This window comes from Cydia fagiglandana, chromosome Z (genome assembly GCF_963556715.1).
Source record: "Cydia fagiglandana chromosome Z, ilCydFagi1.1, whole genome shotgun sequence".
Taxonomy (NCBI): Eukaryota; Metazoa; Arthropoda; class Insecta; order Lepidoptera; family Tortricidae; genus Cydia; species Cydia fagiglandana.
The window spans coordinates 14,356,359-14,378,952 of record NC_085959.1 but is presented as its reverse complement, the minus strand read 5'-3'; the positions used below and the strand labels follow the sequence as shown (position 1 = coordinate 14,378,952).

Here is a 22,594-nt window from a genome sequence, read left to right as displayed (position 1 = left end):
CTTGATAAGTAAGCAAAATACTGTTTCTTTAAGTGCATAATCTCCTCCTTTCAAAGTCGGTTTAAATGTGGTTTTTGTGACCTGGGCTACAAAGACAAATAAATTGACACCTCATTTATCATAATCAGATCAGTTGTTTCATGTAAAAAATACATAATTACATACGTAGACAGCAGTTCCTGCTGTAGTCGCGGTAAATATTAATATGAAATAGACTCTTACGCTACATTATTAGAGAAATGTAAAGTTACATGCCAGTAAGTAGGTACATGCCTAATACAAAATGCCTTATCGAGGTAAATGCCATATCAGTTCACTTAATGCGACACATAATTATATATTTAAGCCTCGACTAGCCTTATACATACATACATCACTGGCTCAGTGACCCAAAGCAAAGAGGATCTTGGCCTCTGACACAAAAAAGAGCGTCACTCTGCCCTATTCTGCGCCACTTCGCGCCAGTTGGGTATTCTTATAAAAGTGGAATCTTGAGTGGTGCAAGGGTTTCAAGGCTGAGCTGAGAAGGCTGGCAGAATTTTCCCTCTGATCCTCCGAAATACAGGTCACCCCTCTGGTCCTTCGAAGCCTCCATAAGGCATCTTGCTAAATCATCGAGGCGACGCCCGCTAGGCCTGCTATGCGTGCATGTGTAGGTACCGTTTGCATGAAACTACTGAACTGATTTTGATAAATTAGGTGTCAATTTATTTGTCTTTGTAGCCCAGGTCACAAAAACCACATTTAAACCGACTTTGAAAGGAGGAGATTATGCACTTAAAGAAACAGTATTTTGCTTACTTATCAAGTAAATTATTATTTTTTTAATTATGGTTCCATTCGAAAATGTCGTTTTCATGTATTTTATGTAATGTTAATTCATTTAATACTCGATCAATAGAACTATTCTTTGCATAATATGAGCGCATTAAGGTAGAATTGTTGGCGTTTTTTTTCCACAACTTCCACAGTTTTTATCAAAAATGTAAAATTTAAACTGTGATGTATAGTTGAATAACTGGTTTTTTAAATGTTATATGCAACGTTTTATTGACGATTTTAGTTTAGCTATAAAATTGATATACATCTACTTTTTCCATAAAAAGTGGTATTTCTTTGTTTCTAGCTCTTAAACCGTACATTTTTTTTACAAATAATGTTTAGGTGAATCATACTAAATTTAATAACCTTTCATTACATGTAACACACATGTATGTGTGACTCATAGTATAGCTATAATTTACATTTTACGAAATTCGGCAGTGATTATTTGTATGACGTCATAATTCGTGACTGGGGGACAATAAAGATGGTCTCCCGGCAGTTTTAGAATCCAGGTCATATTGCTAATAACATAATAGAAGCTTATGCGGATTATCCTGAAAATGACCAATTTGGATTTTTTTAACTTTTATGCATTTGTATGGGCAAATATCTACATTTTGATGCATAATTTCCACACATTTGGTCCAATTTTGATTTTATTGATATCAGTGTATGGCTTGAGACGTCATCTTTAATGTTGTATTACATTGCTTTATCGTCCGACTTTTGGTTTGGTTGTAAAACCCAAATAATCGAATATTTTTTTACGTAATTTTTATTATTTTGTAAATTTCTCTGAAACTGTTGCATATTTTGATACACTTTGTATATATAAAATATAGTTTATTTAATTGGCTTTCATTTAATACCCCACACGTGTATGTGCTATGCATAGTTTGGGTGCAGTATGCAATATTCGCAACGAAGCGGGAGTCATTTTGATGACGTCATTCCGCTGAAGTAGATGGCCGGCGCCGCCGTCTCCCGGCAGGTTTGGAGACCCAATGCCATGCCCAACAACATACTAAAAGTTGGTAGCGGTTTCCGGCTCTGAACTATCTCTGCGATCGTTTCCCATAAGGCATGGCACTAAGAATTCTTTGTATGTATATTATATTTCAGGTATCTCGGAAACGGCTCTAACGAATTCGATGAGATTTCCTATATTTATATATATGGGGGGTTTCGGGGGCGAAAAATCGATCTAGCTAGGTGTTATCTCCGAAGAATACTCACTAGGAGGTTATCTCTGCGAAAATGCATTTTTTTAGTTTTTATGTGTTATTTGGTTAAGCCCCCTTCAGACTACTAACGTAATCGCGGAGAAAACATATGTTGACGTTGGCGAGACAGCGCTATGCATGTGTAGAGCGATGTCCCGTTCCCACCCTCCTGTCATTCCGTACGGAAACCGAATGAAAGTCTAGCAAAAAATATAATTCAGGATCTGTAGTTATATATAGTTATTAATTCATTACGGCAACTATAGTTGTGCTGTAGCAATTTTTCATTTATGTTTTGTTGTAAAACCGTAAAATATAGCCACCAGCAACAGGCGATCAATTTCGTGCACGGAAGAAAGAATGAGCGCTCCGGGGATTTCGTGCGTGCGATATTCCTATGGCGAATCAGCGAATGGTGAAATTTCACACTCTGTTGACTAAACAAAACCAGCAATGTTGACTATAGATTTTGTTAAACTAAAAAATTCACTTGATAAAATAAAATAAAAATATTACGTAAAATAAATATAAGCTTATAAATAACCAAAAACTTGTGTATCAATACCTTTACTTTAGTGTTGCCATATCTGTAAAACTATTTTAATATCTAAACAATTTCTAGACAAGAGTGACAGTCCTCTAGTCTAAAAAATTAGATTGGTTTTCTTGTTGCGTCGCGATTTTATTTGTGATCGAGGAGATATTACATCCGTGGAGTAATTGTTTAAATTTTACTACAAGTAGGTAGTTCTTTATGTTACTCAACGAATTGTAAGAAACCTTTGTAGCGAAGGGAAACGCAACGATGGCACTGCGAGCTCATTTCTCCGTTTCCTAAAGTATACCCTCACCAATCATAATATAATACAACACAGTCAAGATGATGTCGTCGGGGCAGGAGTTGTTTTCTTTGTACGACAGCTCACCTGATACGCTGTTCGACATTAGTATGAATTACATCGTTAATAATCTAAATATAATTACGACATTGGATCCGAACACTCGATGGCGTAAGTTGAAAGATGATGTGATTCTACCTTCAGAGATTTGTGAAAAGTTCTTGGAGGCATACCAGAAGAGCAACAGAGTAAGTGATAGCATAGCGAACATATTCCGTGACCGAACACGCACCAGGTTGTCCGTGGTGAGACTCCGCAACTCGCGCATCACGGATGAGGGGTTCCGCTGCCTCATGGAGCACAAGCCCTTCGAGCTCGAAGTGGTCCAGTGCGAGTATCTTAGTCCCAGCTCCCTGGACATCATAAATAGCAACAGCCAAAACCTAGTCTCTCTAAAAGTGGGGCCTCTGACATATGTTCTCTCACAAGACGAAACTCTCTTCCGACAGAGAGGATATATAATTGATGCGCCTAATTTGAGACGGCTCACACGCCGAGGACTTGCAGTGTTTCCACTACTGCTTTTAAAATCACTGACTAACCTAACACACTTAGACTTGTCGAAGACCACTTCGTCGAGCACCATTTGGGTTTTAAAAGATTTGAAAAACTTGAGATCTTTGATTTTGCACAGTGTGCACTGGACAAAGGATGTTATTGATTGGATAGCCACCTTGCATACCTTGAGACATTTAGACATCTCGCAGTCTAATGATAGGCATGGGAAATATTTCAAACCAAATGATGTACTGGCTAAACTTATAAATAATCTTACGCTCTTGGAATCCTTGGATATATCAGGGACTAATCTTGCGGGCTCTGGGGCGGCAGCAGTGTCCAATAGTGAAGGTACTTCAGATATTGACCAAGTGAGATGTGATATACCCGGCTTAGCTGCCCGTGTCAACAGGCCTTTAGAGTTTCTGGGCCTGTATGGGACACACCACGGAGCTTGCAAAAGGCATGACATTCCTGCCAAAGTGGTGAGTTAATTTTGAACTGCTGTTGGTTCTTTGTGAAAAATGGGACAGTTACTAAAATACTATCATTTTTTTAGATAACGGGTGATGCCAATGTTGAACAAATCTTGACTGCTGCAGCAGCATACATGGAAAGGCCAGCTATTCTTACACGTGTCCTCAATGACCTTTATTATTTGTTCCGCTATGAGAACAATGCTTACATAGGCCGAGCACTAGCAGTGGTCCTAGATGCAATGGATCAACATGTTTCAGAAAAACATATACAGATATCTGGCAGGTCAGTGGAGTGAATTTTTGCTTTATTTAATATACAATCTTCCTTGCTTTAGGATTGAAACATGAATGTGGTTACTAGATGACCATCTATGAGTATAAGGTACCTAATGGTATTAAATAATATTGTATTTTTTTTCTAGTGCAACACTTTTCTACATAGTCAAAGGGAAAGAAAAAGGGCGTATAGGTATCAGACTAAAAAAGCGAATAATCACTGCTCTCTTAGATGGAATGGAGGCTCACCTTGGTGATGACACAATGATGAGGAATGGGTGCCTCACATTGTGCCAGTTTAAAATACCAACAGACGTTGTAAGTACTAATCAATTATTATCTATTCAAGCGTGGAGCATCATTATCTATCAAGTCGCAAGTGCCCACAGACATTCTCTGCAGTGTATTTTCACTACTACATAAAAAGAGATGGATATTTCTAGTGCGCAAGACCATATTAAACTCACTCATAAAATATATTAGGGGTTAATCATAAAACTGATTTTGTTACTAATAAACATTTACAACCTTACAGTTTTTTAGTACCCATCATCTGGAAAAACTGACTATAACTTTATTATGTATTGTGTTTTAGATATTAGGTATTTTAATTATTATTGGTCACATTTCAGCTGTTTGAATACGAGCGGGTAGTGCAAATCCTGCTGAATGGAGTGGCTGACGTGAACCAGGAGGGTTTCGTGCAGCGCATAGCGATATACCTCCTCAACTCGCTCGCTTGCCAGGTTGACGGCACCCAGAAGCAGTTCCTGGGCAACCATGGCGCGATAGGGGTTAGTAAACTTATTATATACCTTGCAATTCTTATTTAAAAGGATTTTTACAATATTCTTTTTAGCTGTGCCATTTTTGTAGCATGGTTTGTGTGTGGTTTTAACTGTATTACCGATTTTGTAAGCTTGTGAATCCTTACTATTCAGTCAGACTTTATAGTGAAGATGGTAATAGTCATAAGAAACACTTTCTCCATGGAACGTATTATTAAATCACGAAATAAGAAATTATCATTAACAAATTAATAATTATTAAAACAACAGAATTAACTACAGAAAATAAATAACCTATGAACCCTATGAAAAAATAAAATTTACATTAAAGTACTACATGATTTTTATAGTCTTAATCTTAATTTATCTGTGTAATAACTAACTAATAAATAAATTATGTTATCAATAGCTGAAACAATAGAATAGCTTCAATAATTATAGCTCAGAAAATCTTTGTCTACGCAAAACACCAAACAATGCTCGTATATCGTCAATACAATGGTGGTATGTTGAGCGTGTTTCAATCTAGTTTCAATGCCTTTAGCTAGGTTTTAATATATTTTAATTATTATGTGTGTATACTTTACCACGATTCACTATTATCACTAATCAGGCAATTAAATAATTATATGTATAGTGTGGGTGGGAAAAGGGGTAAGCCAAAAACACGTTGGTCTGACGACTTACGGAAAATAGCAGGGGAAAATTGGATGCTGGAAGGATATGATGGAGGCTTTCACCCATAAGGGGTCCACATAAAACAAACATGCAATATGAAAATACCATATTATATAAATAACGAAATGTAAAATGTTATGTAGAAATAAAAGGCCATATTATATTATTATATAGTGTGGGTAGGTAGATGCCTATTAACAGTAGTTTCTCTTTAATTTTAAATCTAAGCAATGATTCTTTAGTAAAACTTACACCTATTTATAAATTCCCGTTTATCAGTGTGCGTATTGAAACTTAAACAAGTACTTAGGTCAATATGGGTAAGTGTGTCTGTGGGATAAGTGTAGCTGGCCTTCACATAGGGCCTTTTTACTAATTGATTAGTGTTTATTGCGAGGTCATACATTTGCGACTTTTGATTAGTGGCAAATGTACCTATAACTTGTATCAAACACTAATCAATGTGTAAACAGGCCCCGGTATGACGGCCACCGCCACAGAGTTATAAGTGCGTAAAGGTCTCCATTCGTCGATCGTTACCTACCTTGCGTGTTTGTTTATGGGGTGTTATTTTATGACTTTTTTTCGAATAATATATAAAATTAAGCAAAACTGAGACAATAAAGTACGTGCAATTATATTGTAAGTAATATACCATTAAATAAGCTTCTAAACCATTATATGTGAATAATAAGGGAAATATATAAGATAAATATAACCAATAACTTTTTTATCAGTAAAAACCTTTGTGAGAGAACTTATGGACGACTGAGTATGCACTTGCTTACTTTTTATGCCGAGCTTGCATTGCGAATTTACAATTTTGATGGATGCCACTGATCCTTTTCTTTATCAAACGTTATTTTTAGCTAACAAATGCCATACTTAATTGAAAAAATTGGGACTTATACTTACTTCCCTACTAATTATGCGAATGTAACTCTTTCTGTCTGTCCGTACATATATATGTTACCGTCTTGCTTACAACACTGAGTCGATTGAGGTGTAATTTGGTACAGAGATACTGTGAATTCCGGGGGAGGATATTATAGAATAGTTGTTATCTTATCTTAAGAAGCCATTTGAGGGTAGATTTTGTTTACTCTTTTTTAAATACCTAAAAATACGGCTGTGTCTTTTTAATACAACAGCTCTTGCAAATGACTTGCCTATCCATCCAGTAAGCGCTAATATAATAATTATATAAATCCGGCGCTGTGCCGCCCTTGGGATTACAATAGTCACAAATTGATCCGCGCCTCTTGCAACTTTGCACCATTGGTGAAATGAATGTCATTCTAATAAGGTAACGTTGATTATATCATGCCGTTCATTATGTAACGCCACTTGCGAACTTTCATAAGCATTTATTCCCACAGAATGTATGCGTTTGCTACAATAGTAAGTTTTTCCCATAGCCTTTAATAATCCCATTGAGTTCGGTCTTATAATGTATTACTTAGGTTTTTAGTTGAAAAAAGGATGTTGTAGTATATTTGACTCCAAACCATCTGGCCAAACTTTCTGTATGAAAGTCTTTCCATCCAACTATAGAGAGTCAAGAGATATCGTTTGTATGTGTGTGTGGTGTGTTTTCTATTTATGATATTGGAGGCAAATGAGCAGACGAATCGTCTGATGGGTAGCGATTACCGTCGCCCATGGACAGCCGCAACACCAGAAGTAAGTGCGTTGCTAGCCTTTACAATGGGAGTACGCTCTTGAAGGTTTCAAGGTCGTATCTGTCCGGAAATACCGCTGGCTACTTTCACTCCACAGTTTAACTGCGCGAGTGTGTGTCCTTACGTCCTTACCATGTTCTACCTACACAACTTGACTAATTTTAAATAATAATATAAACATGTAATGTATAATATAATAAAGTCTTAAATGTGAGATTGTTTTGGCTAAAGGAAATGAAACTTATTAGTTAACTGCCCACCAAGAAGTTTGACTTAGGGCGATTATTTATGAATATATTCTCGTTTTCTTAGTAGGTAATTAAGATATCCATTACAGTTCTGTCTACTCTGTATTGATCAGAAGTTATTGAGTATGTGTCGCCAGTCTACTCCCACCCGTGGCGGGCTTGTTTGTCTAGATATTGTATTAGGCGACGCTTTGTATTAAAACACCTTTTGACCTTTACGCTGTGCTGTTATTGACATGTGCTAATACAATATTTTACCGACGGTACGTGATATGAGGCCTACCTATTTTTAGATAATATGTGTCTTCAGATAGCTAAGTAATAGTTTGAACACTAATAAGTGTCATTGCCGATATTGGTTGCAAGTCCTTGATAAATTGTGGTAGACACGGCCACTTCCAGCTATCTGTTAAAGTTAAATATGTATCTGTATTGAGTGTGTCAGATGTATATATTACTGGGAATGGTTTACTATTAGAAAATAAGGTACTTCTTGCCTTTTTTATTTATTGTATTCTAGCAATAATCAATAATTGAATAAACTTTATGACACAACATGAGCCTGAAAATCCGAAATTAGGTTGTGATTATTTGTTTTTTATTGATAAATGATAATGAATTGCACTGCATTTCCATTTGAATCTATTATTGTTATTAAATACTATTGTAACTGTTGTTTTAAAATATTACTAAACTTAAGCAGCGCGAATTTACCAAAAATCAAATGAATTATAAAATCAAGGACACGTTCTTGTAGACTGTATTACGCTGACCTGTATTTATCATAATAGGCATAAGTTATGTGTATGTCGGCGGCCGATCGTAAGATCAGGCAGATCGTAATGTTCCTGTGTAATGTTTTGACGATAGTCACATTAAACCAATATATAGGCAGGATAGGTTCGTTAGGTTGCTTCAGATGCCCGAAGGGCAAACTGCCCAGAAATAGACTCCGGCTCCGTCGACTCAGGGAAAGACTCAAAGATTTTCACGTTTCACGATATGCCTAGGAATTTCACGATATGCCTGATTTACGATCGTCCGCCGACATGTATATTGTGTATATGCTGCTGTATTAGTTTAAGATGTATTAATATTGTACATTGTAATGGCGGGACGACTTGTGCGCATTCTACTCTCATCATCATCATCATATCAGCCAGAGGACGTCCACTGCTGGATATAGGCCTCCCCGAAAGAGTGCCACAATGACCGGTCTTGCGCCACCCGCATCCAGCGGACTCCCGCGATCTTTACCAGGCCGTCAGTCCACCTTGTAGGGGGTCTGCTCACGCTGCGCAGACCCCCCACACCCTACCCTACACATTTTACGCATTCTCCCCTATATGGTAGGAAAATACAAATGACAGGGTCGAGGGGATGAAAATGAGGGTAGGCCTTTGCTCAGCCGTAAGACACTAAATCAAGCTTAAAAACCGCTAACCGCTTTAACATTTTATAAATGCACGAATATAGTTTGTAGCTGCTGCCGCGCTACTGCGAATGTATTACGACCCAAATATGATGCAGATAACATTAAGAAGTTATATTGTACTTTAGCATTATTCGAAACAATGTTACAGTTTGCAGTACCATTTTCCGCAAATCTCTGTTGTCAAGGCTATAACCGCGAAAATCGAAGTTCGCAAATTGCGGGCATCTGTCACTCTTATAACGCCTTCATTGGAGTAAAAGAGAAAAATTCCCGCAATTTGCGAATTTCGGTTTTCCCGGTAGCCCCTCTGGCGGTCTGACGGTCTCGTATCGGTCTATTCAGCCACCCAAATCCAAAACGGTGTCTCCCCGGTGTCACATCACAAATCGTCAACAGCTACAATACCTATACGAAAAGATCAATGATGATAATGATTATGTTACAAAAAAAATGCTACACCTCCTACTGCAACATGATTATAGCTTTAAATTTTTTTGTTTGAATCGTTGTTTGTTTATAGTGTCCGACCGAAACATGTTTTTTTGCCGAAACCGAAACCGAAACCGAATGTTCGGCTTTGGCTCTAGTTTCGGCCGAAACCGAAACCGAAACTTTTGTAGACTTGATAAAATCGTTGAAAAATGTCACAAAACCGCTTTTATACACATATTATGGGGCTGTCAACACCGAATGTCCTTGAAATTGATGTTACTTAAGCAGTTTTTTTAAGAAAATTACTAAGACCAAGATAATTCTGCAACGATTTTGATAACACAAGCAGTGCAAGTGTTATTTTAAACGTCAAAACTTCTATGAAATTATGACGTATCAATAACATTTGCACTAGTTGCACTGCGTATCAAAATCATTGCAGAATTTTCTTGGTCTAACTCTATTCAGTCACCAGTCAAGCTAACATGTAGATACAGGGTCAACCAAAACACCAACCAAAAACGCGAGCGCAGCGAGCGCGAAATATTTTGTTAACAATATCGCAAGGCCAGGTACCGATCTTCACCTGGGCCTAAAAGTCCGAAGTGCCCCAGTGAGGCGAACTTTCATGCGAAGTCAAAGCCGTGCTTCAGGCTTCAGGATAAGTAGTTGAGCACAGACTCCAACCAATGTCCATTGTATTAAAAAAGCGAGACCGCAGTTTCGTCGACGTTCGACGTTCGACGAAGCAAAAGTGTTTCGGAACTTATTTACCTACGAAATATCATTTGATATTTACTATTTGCTTTTCGGTGAAGGAAAAACATCGTGAGGAAGCCGGACTAGTCCCGATAAGGCCTAGTTAACACTCTGGGTTTGAAGGTCAGTCTGATGGCAGTCGCTTTCGTAAAAACTAGTGCCTACACCAATTTTTGGGATTAGTTGTCTATTGGACCCCAGGCTCCCATTCCCATTGCCAGGGCACGGCAAAAATTCCGGGATTACGCGAGGAAGATGATGAGTTTTCTTATTATTCTCTTGCCCAGGGCCCAGTAACATGCGACAGTGCTATCTCATTCACTCCGATACAATTAGACAGTGTGCGCGTTATAAGTATTGACAGCCTCTTAAGACTGCGTCGGCCGTCCAGTGGCGCCCTCATTAGTGGAATTGTGTTTTATAATAAACCAATTAATTTCTGTACCTATACATGAATCAGTATATGTAGATATTAATATTGTTGTCCTACTTATTCCCCAACTTTTGGTCTTTGTCCGAAGTACCATTTCGTAAGTTTCGGCCCGGCCGAAAGGTTCGGCCGTTTTTTGGCCGAAACCGAAACTACAGCCGAAACATGATTTTTTGGCCGAAACTGGCCGAAAACGAAACCGAAACCGAACCTTCGGTCGGACACTATTTGTTTATTCCTAATGTTTTAGATTGGAGAGAACAAAAAAAATTACACTAGTTTCATAACGCTATTATATGCAAGGTCATGACACTCATGACCGTGATTTGTCTTCTATGCTCCACCTAGTACATCAAAGTGATCCATGGCTGTAGGTATATTAAACTGAGATTCTACTGAGTGCGTGGCTCGCATTGTATTACTTGAACTGTTCTTCTATGCTTGTTATTGTTAGGAACGCCAGTGTACGGTGTCCGCGAATCTTTGTCACATGCTTCACAACGTGGGTAGTACTCTTAAGGCTCATTTAGACGATGCGAGAACTCGCATGCGAGATTCATTACATTGTGGGTTTTGATCGGTCGGTTGAATCGGACGTAACCAACAGTCCGTATTGTATCGCGCGCCGTCTAAATCAGCCCTTACTCTGTGAATATTGGAAATACAGACACGTCGAAATGAGCTCACAAAACGAAATTGATTACAGAAAATGCTGAACCTGATCGCCGACCGGTTGGAGCGGCGGCTGTGTGACGACGTGCTGGAGGTGGCGTGGTCCACCATGTGGAACGTCACCGACGAGACGCCGCAGAACTGCCAGCGCTTCCTCGACAACCGCGGCATGGAGTTTTTCCTCGCCTGCCTGAAGGTTGGCTTCTAACAACTTACTACTTTACCCCAATAGACGTGTGACAACATGTTAAACTTACCTATTTCACAATATAACTAAACGAGTTCGTTATAACCCCCAACGGGAAAAGTGGAGTGTTATGAGTTAACGCTTGTCACCCCATAGGATGTGTTTTGCACCCCATTTAAGTGTTTTTTTTTTATATGAAAGGAAAGTATTGTCGAGATGGTTCTAAGATATGTTTAAACTAGATGGCGCTTAGAAGGTTAACCAGAGACCCGACCACCCTTTACTCTGCAAAGGCCTTTCGATGGCCGCCCATTTTCAATCGGTAATGCCAACTGGTTCTAATTGATAATCTCACAGATAGAATACTGACAGATCTTATTAATGTCATGTTTGTTTGTCGCAGAGCTTCCCAGACAAGGAGGAGTTGTTGCGCAACATGATGGGCCTGCTGGGCAACGTGGCGGAGGTGGCGGAGCTGCGCCCGCAGCTCATGAACAAGCTGTTCCTGTCCGTGTTCTACGAGCTGCTCGAGTCCTCCAGCGACGGCATCGAGGTACGCTGCGGTATACTAGACTGACGTCGCAACATGGCGGGCCTGCTGGGCGACGTGGCGGAGGTGGCGGAGCTGCGCCCGCAGCTCATGAACAAGCTGTTTCTGTCCGTGTTCTACGAGCTGCTCGAGTCCTCCAGCGACGGCATCGAGGTACGCTGCGGTATACTAGACTGACGTCACAACATGGCGGGCCTGCTGGGCAACGTGGCGGAGGTGGCGGATCTGCGCCCACAGCTCATGAACAAGCTGTTCCTGTCCGTGTTCTACGAGCTGCTCGAGTCCTCCAGCAACGGCATCGAGGCACGTTGCGGTATACTAGACTGACGTCACAACATGGCGGGCCTGCTGGGCGACGTGGCGGAGGTGGCGGAGCTGCGCCCGCAGCTCATGAACAAGCTGTTCCTGTCCGTGTTCTACGAGCTGCTCGAGTCCTCCAGCGACGGCATCGAGGTACGCTGCGGTATACTAGACTGACGACACAACATGATGGGCCTGCTGGGCAACGTGGCGGAGGTGGCGGAGCTGCGCCCGCAGCTCATGAACAAGCTGTTCCTGTCCGTGTTCTACGAGCTGCTCGAGTCCTCCAGCGACGACATCGAGGTACGCTGCGGTTTACTAGACTGACGACACAACATGGCGGGCCTGCTGGGCGACGTGGCCGAGGTGGCGGAACTGTATCATGAACAAGCGCTGGCCAGACCTTAATCTTTAAATTTAAGTTACATTTTGTAAGAAAGGGATAAAACTAAATTAACTCTTAGAAGATTTTAAAGTTTTGTAAGTGCGTTAATTATGTCATTTAATTTATTCATAAACAATAATACATTAGTGTCTGAAAGTTACATTATAAAATAAAAGATGCCTAATATTAACAATAACTATAATCATAGTACATAATTGAGCCTTAAATTAAAATACATAGAACTATAATATATACAACATATCAAAAGCCAATAAAATGAATCCACAATTAAAAATGTCCACGTATGTTATGCAGGTGAGCTACAACGCGGCGGGCGTGCTGGCGCACATGGCGTCGGACGGCCCCGCGGCGTGGACGGTGGAGGAGCCCGAGCGCGAGGCGGTGCTGGCGCGCGTGGCGGCCGCCGTGGAGCGCTGGGACCTGCACGCCGAGCGCAACATCAACTACCGCTCCTTCGAGCCCATCCTCAGCCTGCTGCACGCGCACCACACGCCGCAGTGCCAGCACTGGGCCGTCTGGGCGCTCGCCAACCTCACCACCGTCTACCGTAAGCAACAAATACCGAACATTTTTAAGGCTGGTTTTAGTGTCACGCGACCGTTCGTGCGGATCGCTCCGCACCGCCAAATTGTATGAGACAGCTGTCCCGTCAGCTTTACTCTATAACGCTCCCTGAACTTAATACATATTGGTCCGGTGCGGAGCTATGCACGGACGGTCCGCGTAACACTAAAACCAGCCTAAGGCCTCATTTAGACGGTGCGAGAACTTGCATGCGAGTTTCATACCATTGTGGGTTTTGATTGGTCGGTTGAATTGGACGTAACCAACAGTCCGCAATGTAACTAAAATCGTTTGCGGGTTCGCGCGCTGTATAAATCAGCCCTTAGACGGTGCGAGAACTCGCATGCGAGTTGCATTACATTGCGTTATTTGATCGGTCGGCTGAATTGTTGTAGCCTCAATGGTCCGCAATGTAACTACATCGTATACGAGTACCGTATACGAGTTCGCGCGCCGTCTGAATAAGCCCAGAGTCGGTGGCACTAAAGCGTCTGGCACCGTTAATGTGTTCGCAAAATTTTATTGTCAGTGTCAATGATGTTGAACAGTCTAGTCTGTTTTGTCCGCTTGGGGTATATGCACCCCTTGCGTCATCAATGTCATCACTGTAGTATTGGAATGGAGCTTTAAGGGTTTTATGATAAATGAATAAAAATTCGCGTTAAACAGATTTAAATTATAACTAGGTATTAAAACTATGAAGTAAATAAAAGATACCAACGAATTGAGAACCTCCTGATTTTTTTAATGTATTCATGTTTTAAAAAGGGTAGCTAAACAACTATAAAGCGAAAATTTCCTTTTTACATGAAATGATAACTAAAAAGGGGATTCCACTTGATCATACCTATAAGCCATTTTGATGTCTTGTACCTTAAATATTATCTTGCGATCTAAACAGCAAGATAAATAAGACAAGATTAAGTTATTTATTGTTGGTAACGTTTCAGCGGACAAGTACTGCGGCTTGGTGGAAGCCGAGGGCGGGCTCAAGCTGCTGGTGGACCTGCTGAACCACCCCTCGCCGTACGAGCTCATCAAGGACCTCGCCTGCACCGTGATCGGCAACTGCGCGCGCTACGCCAACCGCGTCACGCCCCCGCTCCCCGTGCCGCTCTCCCCGGACAATTAACTAACGGAGTACTTCGAGGACATCAGTCCTCGGCTGGAAGATTAGCCCCGTGCGACCAATTAAGGTATCTCAAGGCAGGGGTCGGCAAACACAGGCTTGAGAATTGAGAACTCGGAAAACTAAGACCTTTACCACGCTTGCCGACCCCTGTCTTAACCCTTTCATTGCAATTCGCCTTATACGAAAATGTCACTATTATTACAAACAGTCGAAGTAAAAATAATCTTCAGGCCAATCAGATCGAAATGCACGGCGCCCTACAATTTAAGGTGACTGGATTTTCAATCGTCAAGTCTTGAATTGTATTGAAAGGTGATTGAAACAAATGATGAATTAACTGAGTCGCACTCACATGTAATATAGGATGGAGATATGAATTCTTAAATTAAGATAGCGCTGATAAAGGTACTCGACTATTGTTGTGTCTCTTTCTACTATTCAATATTTCGGTCAACAATAATTCAATACCTGCAATTTTTTTTATAAAACCACGTTGGTACACCTAAATCGAGCAATGAGCTAAGTATATGTAACACTATAAATATATGATGGAAAGAGTAATCTGGTTTAGGTGTACATCTGTGAGTAAAACCCTGTTTTACTCATAATTTAACTGCCTTTGACGGAATTTTGTTTGGATGTAACAGAGAATGAACTTCCTGGAGCTGTGACATATTTGGTGGGTCTATACTTCGTTTTTGTTAGCATTTAAAAAAGGATAAACAATCAGACGTGTCTTTTTATTGAAAAACTCTTAACTAAATAGTAACAAGTAGTTAAAAAGCCAAAATAATGTAAATCATTATATAATATGCTATATAATTGTTACATATTCGCTGTAAAAAGACACGTAAAGATTCTAATTCGGTAAAAAGACACGACAAGATTGTATACCCTTTTTTTAATGCTAAAAGTATAGGTGATACGGGCCCGACACCTCGCTCCTCCTTTAGGCCTTACAACGTTGTAACTTATGAAAGCGGTAGCAGTGTACCTATTTTTTGAATAGTGAATGTAGCGCTTCAACGGTAAACTAGCTGCTGTATATAGTTCTGCAAACGTCTTTTCTAATACTGCTGTCATATTATGTTGATACACTGAACCAAAAAAACTTACTTTCCTGCGCTTTCGTTCAGTATCTTGAAATCTAGATTGCAATATTGGGTTCAGAACCCTTCATAACTTTCTTGTAACAAATATACTTCACGTCGTGATGTCGGTCTAATAGATAACATATTGTTTATAAACCTGTTATACCTTAAACTTTTGGCACGACGTAGAAGAACAAGAAATTCTGTAGAATCGATAAGTTGAGTGAACGGCTTAAATAGTAGTGAACTTCAGCAGCGAGTCACCGAAGACCCGTCAGCAGGGTACTCCATGGCATCGACCAGTACTAACTGATGGTCTAGCATCAGTTGCATTATCGCGCGCGACTCCATACAACAAGCGCGACTACAAGTATGGACTTGCGCGCGAGAAAAACTTATGCTAGACCGCCAAGGCTCTTTCCCGCAGGAATTAGTTGTAAACGAATTTATTAATGGGATTTGAACTTTATTCCCGTTTTCTGTCTGCACGAGCGAGGCCACTGTACATCTAATCGGGTTTTAATATGGCGTTAAATCGAGCTTAGTGACACGTTTCATTGCTTGGAGATATCTGGCATCGGTGACGGAGAAACTCTGCATGTGATGAGAATAATGTTACAGTCAATTATAATACATTATTTTAAATATGCTTGCAGTGGGATTTGACAGTTTGTTCAGGAATGATTGTTAGTAATTCACATATTACTCCAAGCAATGATCGTGAAAGCACCTTTAGATAAATCTACACATCTACTTGTCTGTTTAAACCGAAACAAATTATATGTAATATCGTTTATTCTATGTACACTAGTGAGTTATTTTTAGTGTTTATATATTAAGTGTATTGATTGTGTACATACATTATGGTACTGTAGGTATATTTATTTCAATTCCTTCTATAATAAAAAAGTATTAATACAATTACACTAAACACTGTGTATTTAAAATAAGTAAATAAATACGTGTCACATAGTGTTATAAAATCAAGTTGTACCTACTTATTATTATGAATCAAAATTGAAATTGTTAATATACTACATGTATTTCAAAGCCATTATTATTTACGAAGGACGCTAATTGTAGTAACATAAAATAATAACGATATGCGATATTTAGGCAATTGATATGTCTATTATTGAGAGATACATATGTATTGAGTTGAATAACTGTCTCCTGAAATGTCGTTATTCTTCACAAATTATTGTTTGTAAAGAAAGCAGCTAACCGAATTATTGTATTGCTTGTGCAGAGATTATGGCGCTAGTTAGGAAAGTGGTACCACCATTGACACAAGCAACCGACTATTTGTAACAAGGAATCTTTGTTGTGCGGCATTCGGTAGTTCGGTAGTGTTAGATGTGATACTATTTTAAAATACCTTGTTCTGGATACGGATACCTTAATTTATATCTAGATTACGATCACAGTAGATTTTGACACCTAGTTACTTAATCCAATTATTATATGGCTAAATTTACACTCCGGCTTGACAAAAATATGAATATAATGTCCTTCTCGTCGACGACTGACGAGCCTTGTTCGAACATAAGGTCGAACAGACTAGCATAACGGTATAACTACAAGTATGAGCAGCTAGTTAAGTATCGCATTCAGTGCTCCACGGGAATCGAAGTCAAGCCCCGAATGAAACCGATGTAGGGACTAAGGACCGCCATTACCGCTTAACTCGGAGAGGTTCGTGAAGTACTTGATGTGTAAGGCAGCGGTTATCGAGTAGAAGGCAGCTCAGTTAGGGATGGTGTACTTTGTTAAGTATTTTTTTACTTGCTGATCCCGAACCACACTAGTAATCAACCATTAGAACTCGTCAACTGTCTGAGTTAAGCGGTAGACCTGAAGAATAAAGATTATGTATTCATATATTAGTTGGAAAGCCATCTATATGAACTTCTAACGGATTGAAAACACTTTTATCAGGACACTTCTATACCCTGTCCTTTATTTTACATAGATTAAATATTAATATGGTCGAGTTAGGAATACACGTTTTTATTGTAGTCTTTGGGATTTGGCGGAACGTGGGGTAACGACTCCCGGCCGCGTATAGCTTATTCTAGTTAACTTACATTATATTTTTCGATAATTGTAGGTTAAGTTGAATCAAAATATATGAAGGATCTATAGGTACGTATATGTAGCGTACGGTGCGTGATGAGCATGCAGTACATGAGCGCGGCTGGCACGTTTGCCGCGGCTCGCGCGAGACGGCCGCGTGGGCGCCACATATACCTATGCAAACGCGCAAATTGCGGAAACATGTAAAAATTGTTCACTGACGGTGGCGCCCTATTATTATTTGTTCATTAATGGAATAAATAATGGAAATCACTTATTACATTAAGGAAAAAAACACTGATTCACTAAAAAGAAAAAATAATAATCAATAAAATAAGGCTACAGGATACTTAGATACAGATATAGTGCATAATTGTTTTCCATCGTATTTTCTCGGAAACGTTCATATTTGTCATGCTACTTAAGTCAACCTCACTACTTTTTGAACTGAGATTGACTGAAATAGTAAGACACGTGAGTACGTTTCCGTGAAAATACGATGGAAACAATTATGCACTACATTTGTAATAGTACTACGTACAGAATTCTCACTGTCTAACAAAACCGATGTATGACATCGAAAGGTTGCCACTAATCACGTGGGCGCTCCCTAATGGGCCGATGAGGCGTTTTTTTCTCGGTCATTGCCTTTAATGATTGCTCGGAGTAGCCGTGCCGAGCGCGCGAACGATTGAGTGAAATACTATTGACCGAGCGAAGAAAGTTAGGAATATTAACGAATCAAATGCTATAGTTGACACAGTTAATTGGCCATTCTTAAACCATTTTGCAACGATAACGTCTACTAGCGATATTATTATGAATATTGCAAATAAAAAATATATTAACACGTTCCCTGTTACTGTGAGTGGAGAGAACGAAAGTTAGTTCTTAAGACAACTTAAATATGTTGTATGCAAAACGGCATGATTTAATGAATCAACTCGAGGTTGTAACACTCTGATATCATGGACGAGGAACGTGTCGAAGTTCTGACTATTTAAATTTACATTGTATTGTAAATGTCAAGGTGATATAAAATTATTCCATCAGACGGCTTGGCGGAGATGATCTCTTAGGTGCAATTAATCTGGAACTCGACTTGGTTTTAAAATTGTCTCCGCGATCCGTCCAACCGACACATTTTATAATTAAATTGAACAATAATAAATTACGTACACATAGGGCGTCACGTAAATTATGAAATGAAGTAGGGAAAAGTGTGGAGGCTTCGTACACTTATTATTCTAAGTCTTGCAAGACAAAAGCTAATTACTACTTGAATACATATTTAATGCTATTGAGTCGTCAAATTTTTACCTGGCTTTGATAATAATTTAATAATACACTGCGGTGTTGCTGCTAAGTGGCATATCCAATGATAGTTTATGTAAATATAAATAAAATGGGATTGTACGAAGGTACCCTCCTTGGCAGGTAGCATTTAGTTCGTACTCGTACTTCGATCATTTCTATCTTGCAGAATAATTTACCCATCTCTTGTCACCCATGCTCCCTCTGTGAGTATTCTTCACACTTATCCCTGTTGGTTTTAGATCATATTTTGTATTTTCTTAACCGGATCTATGTCCCTAATGGAATTGAAATGATGATTTTTCTAAACTTGTTTTAATTTGTAAAATAGTTGGTACTATTCTTAGCGCCTACTGGTACTTTACATAGAACCTGTAATTTATATTCTACATTTGCATGGACCTAATACAATTAATTTAAGATTTTTAGCATAGATACAATATTAAATAAAATTGTAATTGTGATCAGCGTTCTTAGATGTGAGAATATATTATTAGTATATGCATATAACATTTTTATCGCTGTAGCTTCGTTTTTAGATGTTTAGTTATAATTTATAAATTTTAAACATCATATTATCGAGCATGGAGTGCAACGCGATGTAATTATTTCATTTGCTTTGATTTCGTCACCTGATATAATAGTTTTAAGCTTTGTTTGTATTTTTGTTTTAGTTGTTATAGAATCACCTCCTAATTATTTAGACCGTTTCAGTTATGCTTTTTTGATTAAGTCAAGTTTTAGTAAATAGTGAATCACCTGAATCTTAATGCTTTTTTTCTATTGCGATTGTTATTTGGTTTGATTTTCTGAATTCATCCTTTAAGATGTTCTGTGCTTTCTATTCGTGTTTGAAGCTCCTTTGTTCAATGTCAGGCAAATTAAATAATTGTTCCGCCCAATTGTTATAATAAAAGCTGTTTACGCTAGTTACGAGCAACTCTTGCAACTAATTTGATAATCATGTGTGTTCTAAACATGAGTTTAACTATTATCAAACATTGTTTTATTATTTTTATTATATTAGTAACAAAATAGCCTAAAATATATAAATTATTTGTTAGATGCATCATCTGGATTAACTTTATTCCTTTAATGTTAAAGCTGTTATTTATGTCGAATACACTGTCTTTATTAAAGGAAATGTCTTTCTAGAGATTGCATGTTTTAAATAAATAAATTATTTAAAGTTAGTCTTTTATTTTCACATTATGGTAGCCAACCCGGTGGCAACCACACCCATTCGCTTGAATAAGCGATCAAATGCATGCGTTTAATGATATCGTGTACTTGTGTGTTCCCAAAACTTAACAACACAATTTTGAGCAACTTGTAAACTAAATTACAACGAATAATTAAGCTCCCTTTGGATACTTACAGAAAATTGTTCTGGGATAACAGACCAGGTTATTCTGGAAATATATATAGTACACCTACCTTAAGATTACATTGATTTGGAACAAAAAAATAATTATCTTATTTAATTTATTTTTTTCGTAAGTACATATATCTTTCAAAATGATATCAGATTTATTGGCTACAATACTAGTGTCCGTAATAAAAGATCGGTGCCAACAGAGTGTGGTATGTACGGCCATTTCCAACAATTGGCGCAGATGTGTAGGTAGGTACTGAATTCGTAGTAAGGTACGTCCACAATACCGTGAAGGAGAGAAAGCAGCTTGTTAGGTTATATTTTAATTGGCTGTTACTTTTCTTTTAGTTTTTGGTATAATAAGTAGGGCAGCCAAGACAAATCCTGAATTTTAATTACATCCCAAGTGAACTAGATCTTAACACCCATATAGATCTCAATTCTTTTGCCGGCCAAGTCAACAACGATGCATAATATTCATAATATCATTACTTTTTGTACAGAAATTATTTGTATTCGTCATAGTTGATTTCGAAACAATAATTTATTTTTGCTATTACAAATGCGATAGGCGCTTTAGTGTGTTAAAATAACTGTTTTTTGGAAAATATTACAAATCGTAAAAAAAACACTTATTATTTATATTAGGTACGTAACCACACAATTACCCAGCTGGATGCCAAATTTCAAGTTGCTAGGTCATCTGAAAGTGGATTAGGTTCTTAGGTGAGTCAGTCAGTGAGAATAATATTTACCGATTTTCATATGTTTGTATCTTAATAACCGGTTAAACTATATCCATAATTTTGGGGTTCTAGTTACGCTCAAGGGTCTTAAATGAACCAAATCTCATATGTGTATCATCAATAGATTTTGAGTTACGAAGGATTCAAAAGTGGCACCAAAGGTTTGTGTAATATACGGCAGGCCGCGTAGCCAAGATGCCGATCGCTTACGCTCCGTAGCGATCGAAACGCAACTGTCACTATCGCAATTATATAAAAGTGTGATAGAGACATAATGCTTTTCATTGTAGAAGCGATAGCGATTGTAACCTTGGCTACGCCGGCAGTTCTCTTCCTTTGGACTTGGCTTGACAGTCTTGACACGCCGCATGCAAAACAAAAACCGCCTATCCCTTTAGCATTTAAGGCGTTCCCTCGATTCCTCATGGATCCCATCATGAGATCTGGGTTTTGTAAAAAAATGGGACCAGAAAGAAATGACGGGGTTATGAAGTAGCAAACATTAAAAAAACAACATACAATGAATTGCGATCTACCTCCTTTTTAACCGACTTCCATTTCATAGAAGGAGGAGGTTCTGTATTCGGTTGTGGCTATTTTTTTTTTTTTTTTTCTATGTACGTTCACCGATTACTCCGACATCCGTAGTCCGATTTGAGTAATTCTTTTTTTGATCGAAAGGAGCTACCTCCGAGTTGGTCCCATTTTAATTTGGTTCTGTTCTGATGATGGGATCCATGAGGAATTGAGGGAACTCCTCAATTTTTAAAGGCACATGCATAGTGATTTGAGTGTTTTCTTAAGCAACTCGAGCATTTTCTCCCGAAAACCACCACTTTGATGAAGTAGACCTGATGATGATGATTGTTTTGATGATAATGATGATGATTTTTTAAATGTAGTACGTTCACCGATTACTCTGACATCCGTAGTCAGATTTGAGTAATTCTTTTTTTGATCGAAAGGAGCTACCTCCGAGTTGGTCCCATTTTAATTTGGTTCTGTTCTGATGATGGGATCCATAAGGAATTGAGGGAACTCCTCAATTTTTAAAGGCACATGCATGGTGATTTGGGTGTTTTCTTAAGCAACTCGAGCATTTTCTCCCGAAAACCACCACTTTGATGAAGTAGACCTGATGATGATGATTGTTTTGATGATAATGATGATGATTTTTTAAATGTAGTACGTTCACCGATTACTCTGACATCCGTAGTCAGATTTGAGTAATTCTTTTTTTGATCGAAGGAGCTACCTCCGAGTTGGTCCCATTTTAATTTGGTTCTGTTCTGATGATGGGATCCATAAGGAATTGAGGGAACTCCTCAATTTTTAAAGGCACATGCATGGTGATTTGGGTGTTTTCTTAAGCAACTCGAGCATTTTCTCCCGAAAACCACCACTTTGATGAAGTAGACCTGATGATGATGATTGTTTTGATGATAATGATGATGATTTTTTAAATGTAGTATGTTCAGCGATTACTCCGGCACCTGTGATCCGAATTGAGTAATTCTTTTTTTGTTTGA

General features: G+C 38.7%; 1 protein-coding gene across 1 annotated transcript; it reads left to right on the top strand.

Annotated features, from left to right (window-relative positions):
* The first annotated feature begins 2,626 nt into the window (after nucleotides 1-2,626).
* On the top strand, nucleotides 2,627-20,133 carry LOC134679110 (protein zer-1 homolog). Its single transcript, XM_063537953.1, has 8 exons — nucleotides 2,627-3,930; nucleotides 4,005-4,207; nucleotides 4,347-4,518; nucleotides 4,833-4,994; nucleotides 11,359-11,520; nucleotides 11,915-12,064; nucleotides 13,062-13,314; nucleotides 14,282-20,133. The coding sequence occupies exons 1-8, from the start codon at nucleotides 2,929-2,931 to the stop codon at nucleotides 14,461-14,463; spliced, it is 2,286 nt and encodes a 761-aa protein (XP_063394023.1). The 5' UTR covers nucleotides 2,627-2,928; the 3' UTR covers nucleotides 14,464-20,133.
* The last annotated feature ends 2,461 nt before the right edge of the window (nucleotides 20,134-22,594 follow it).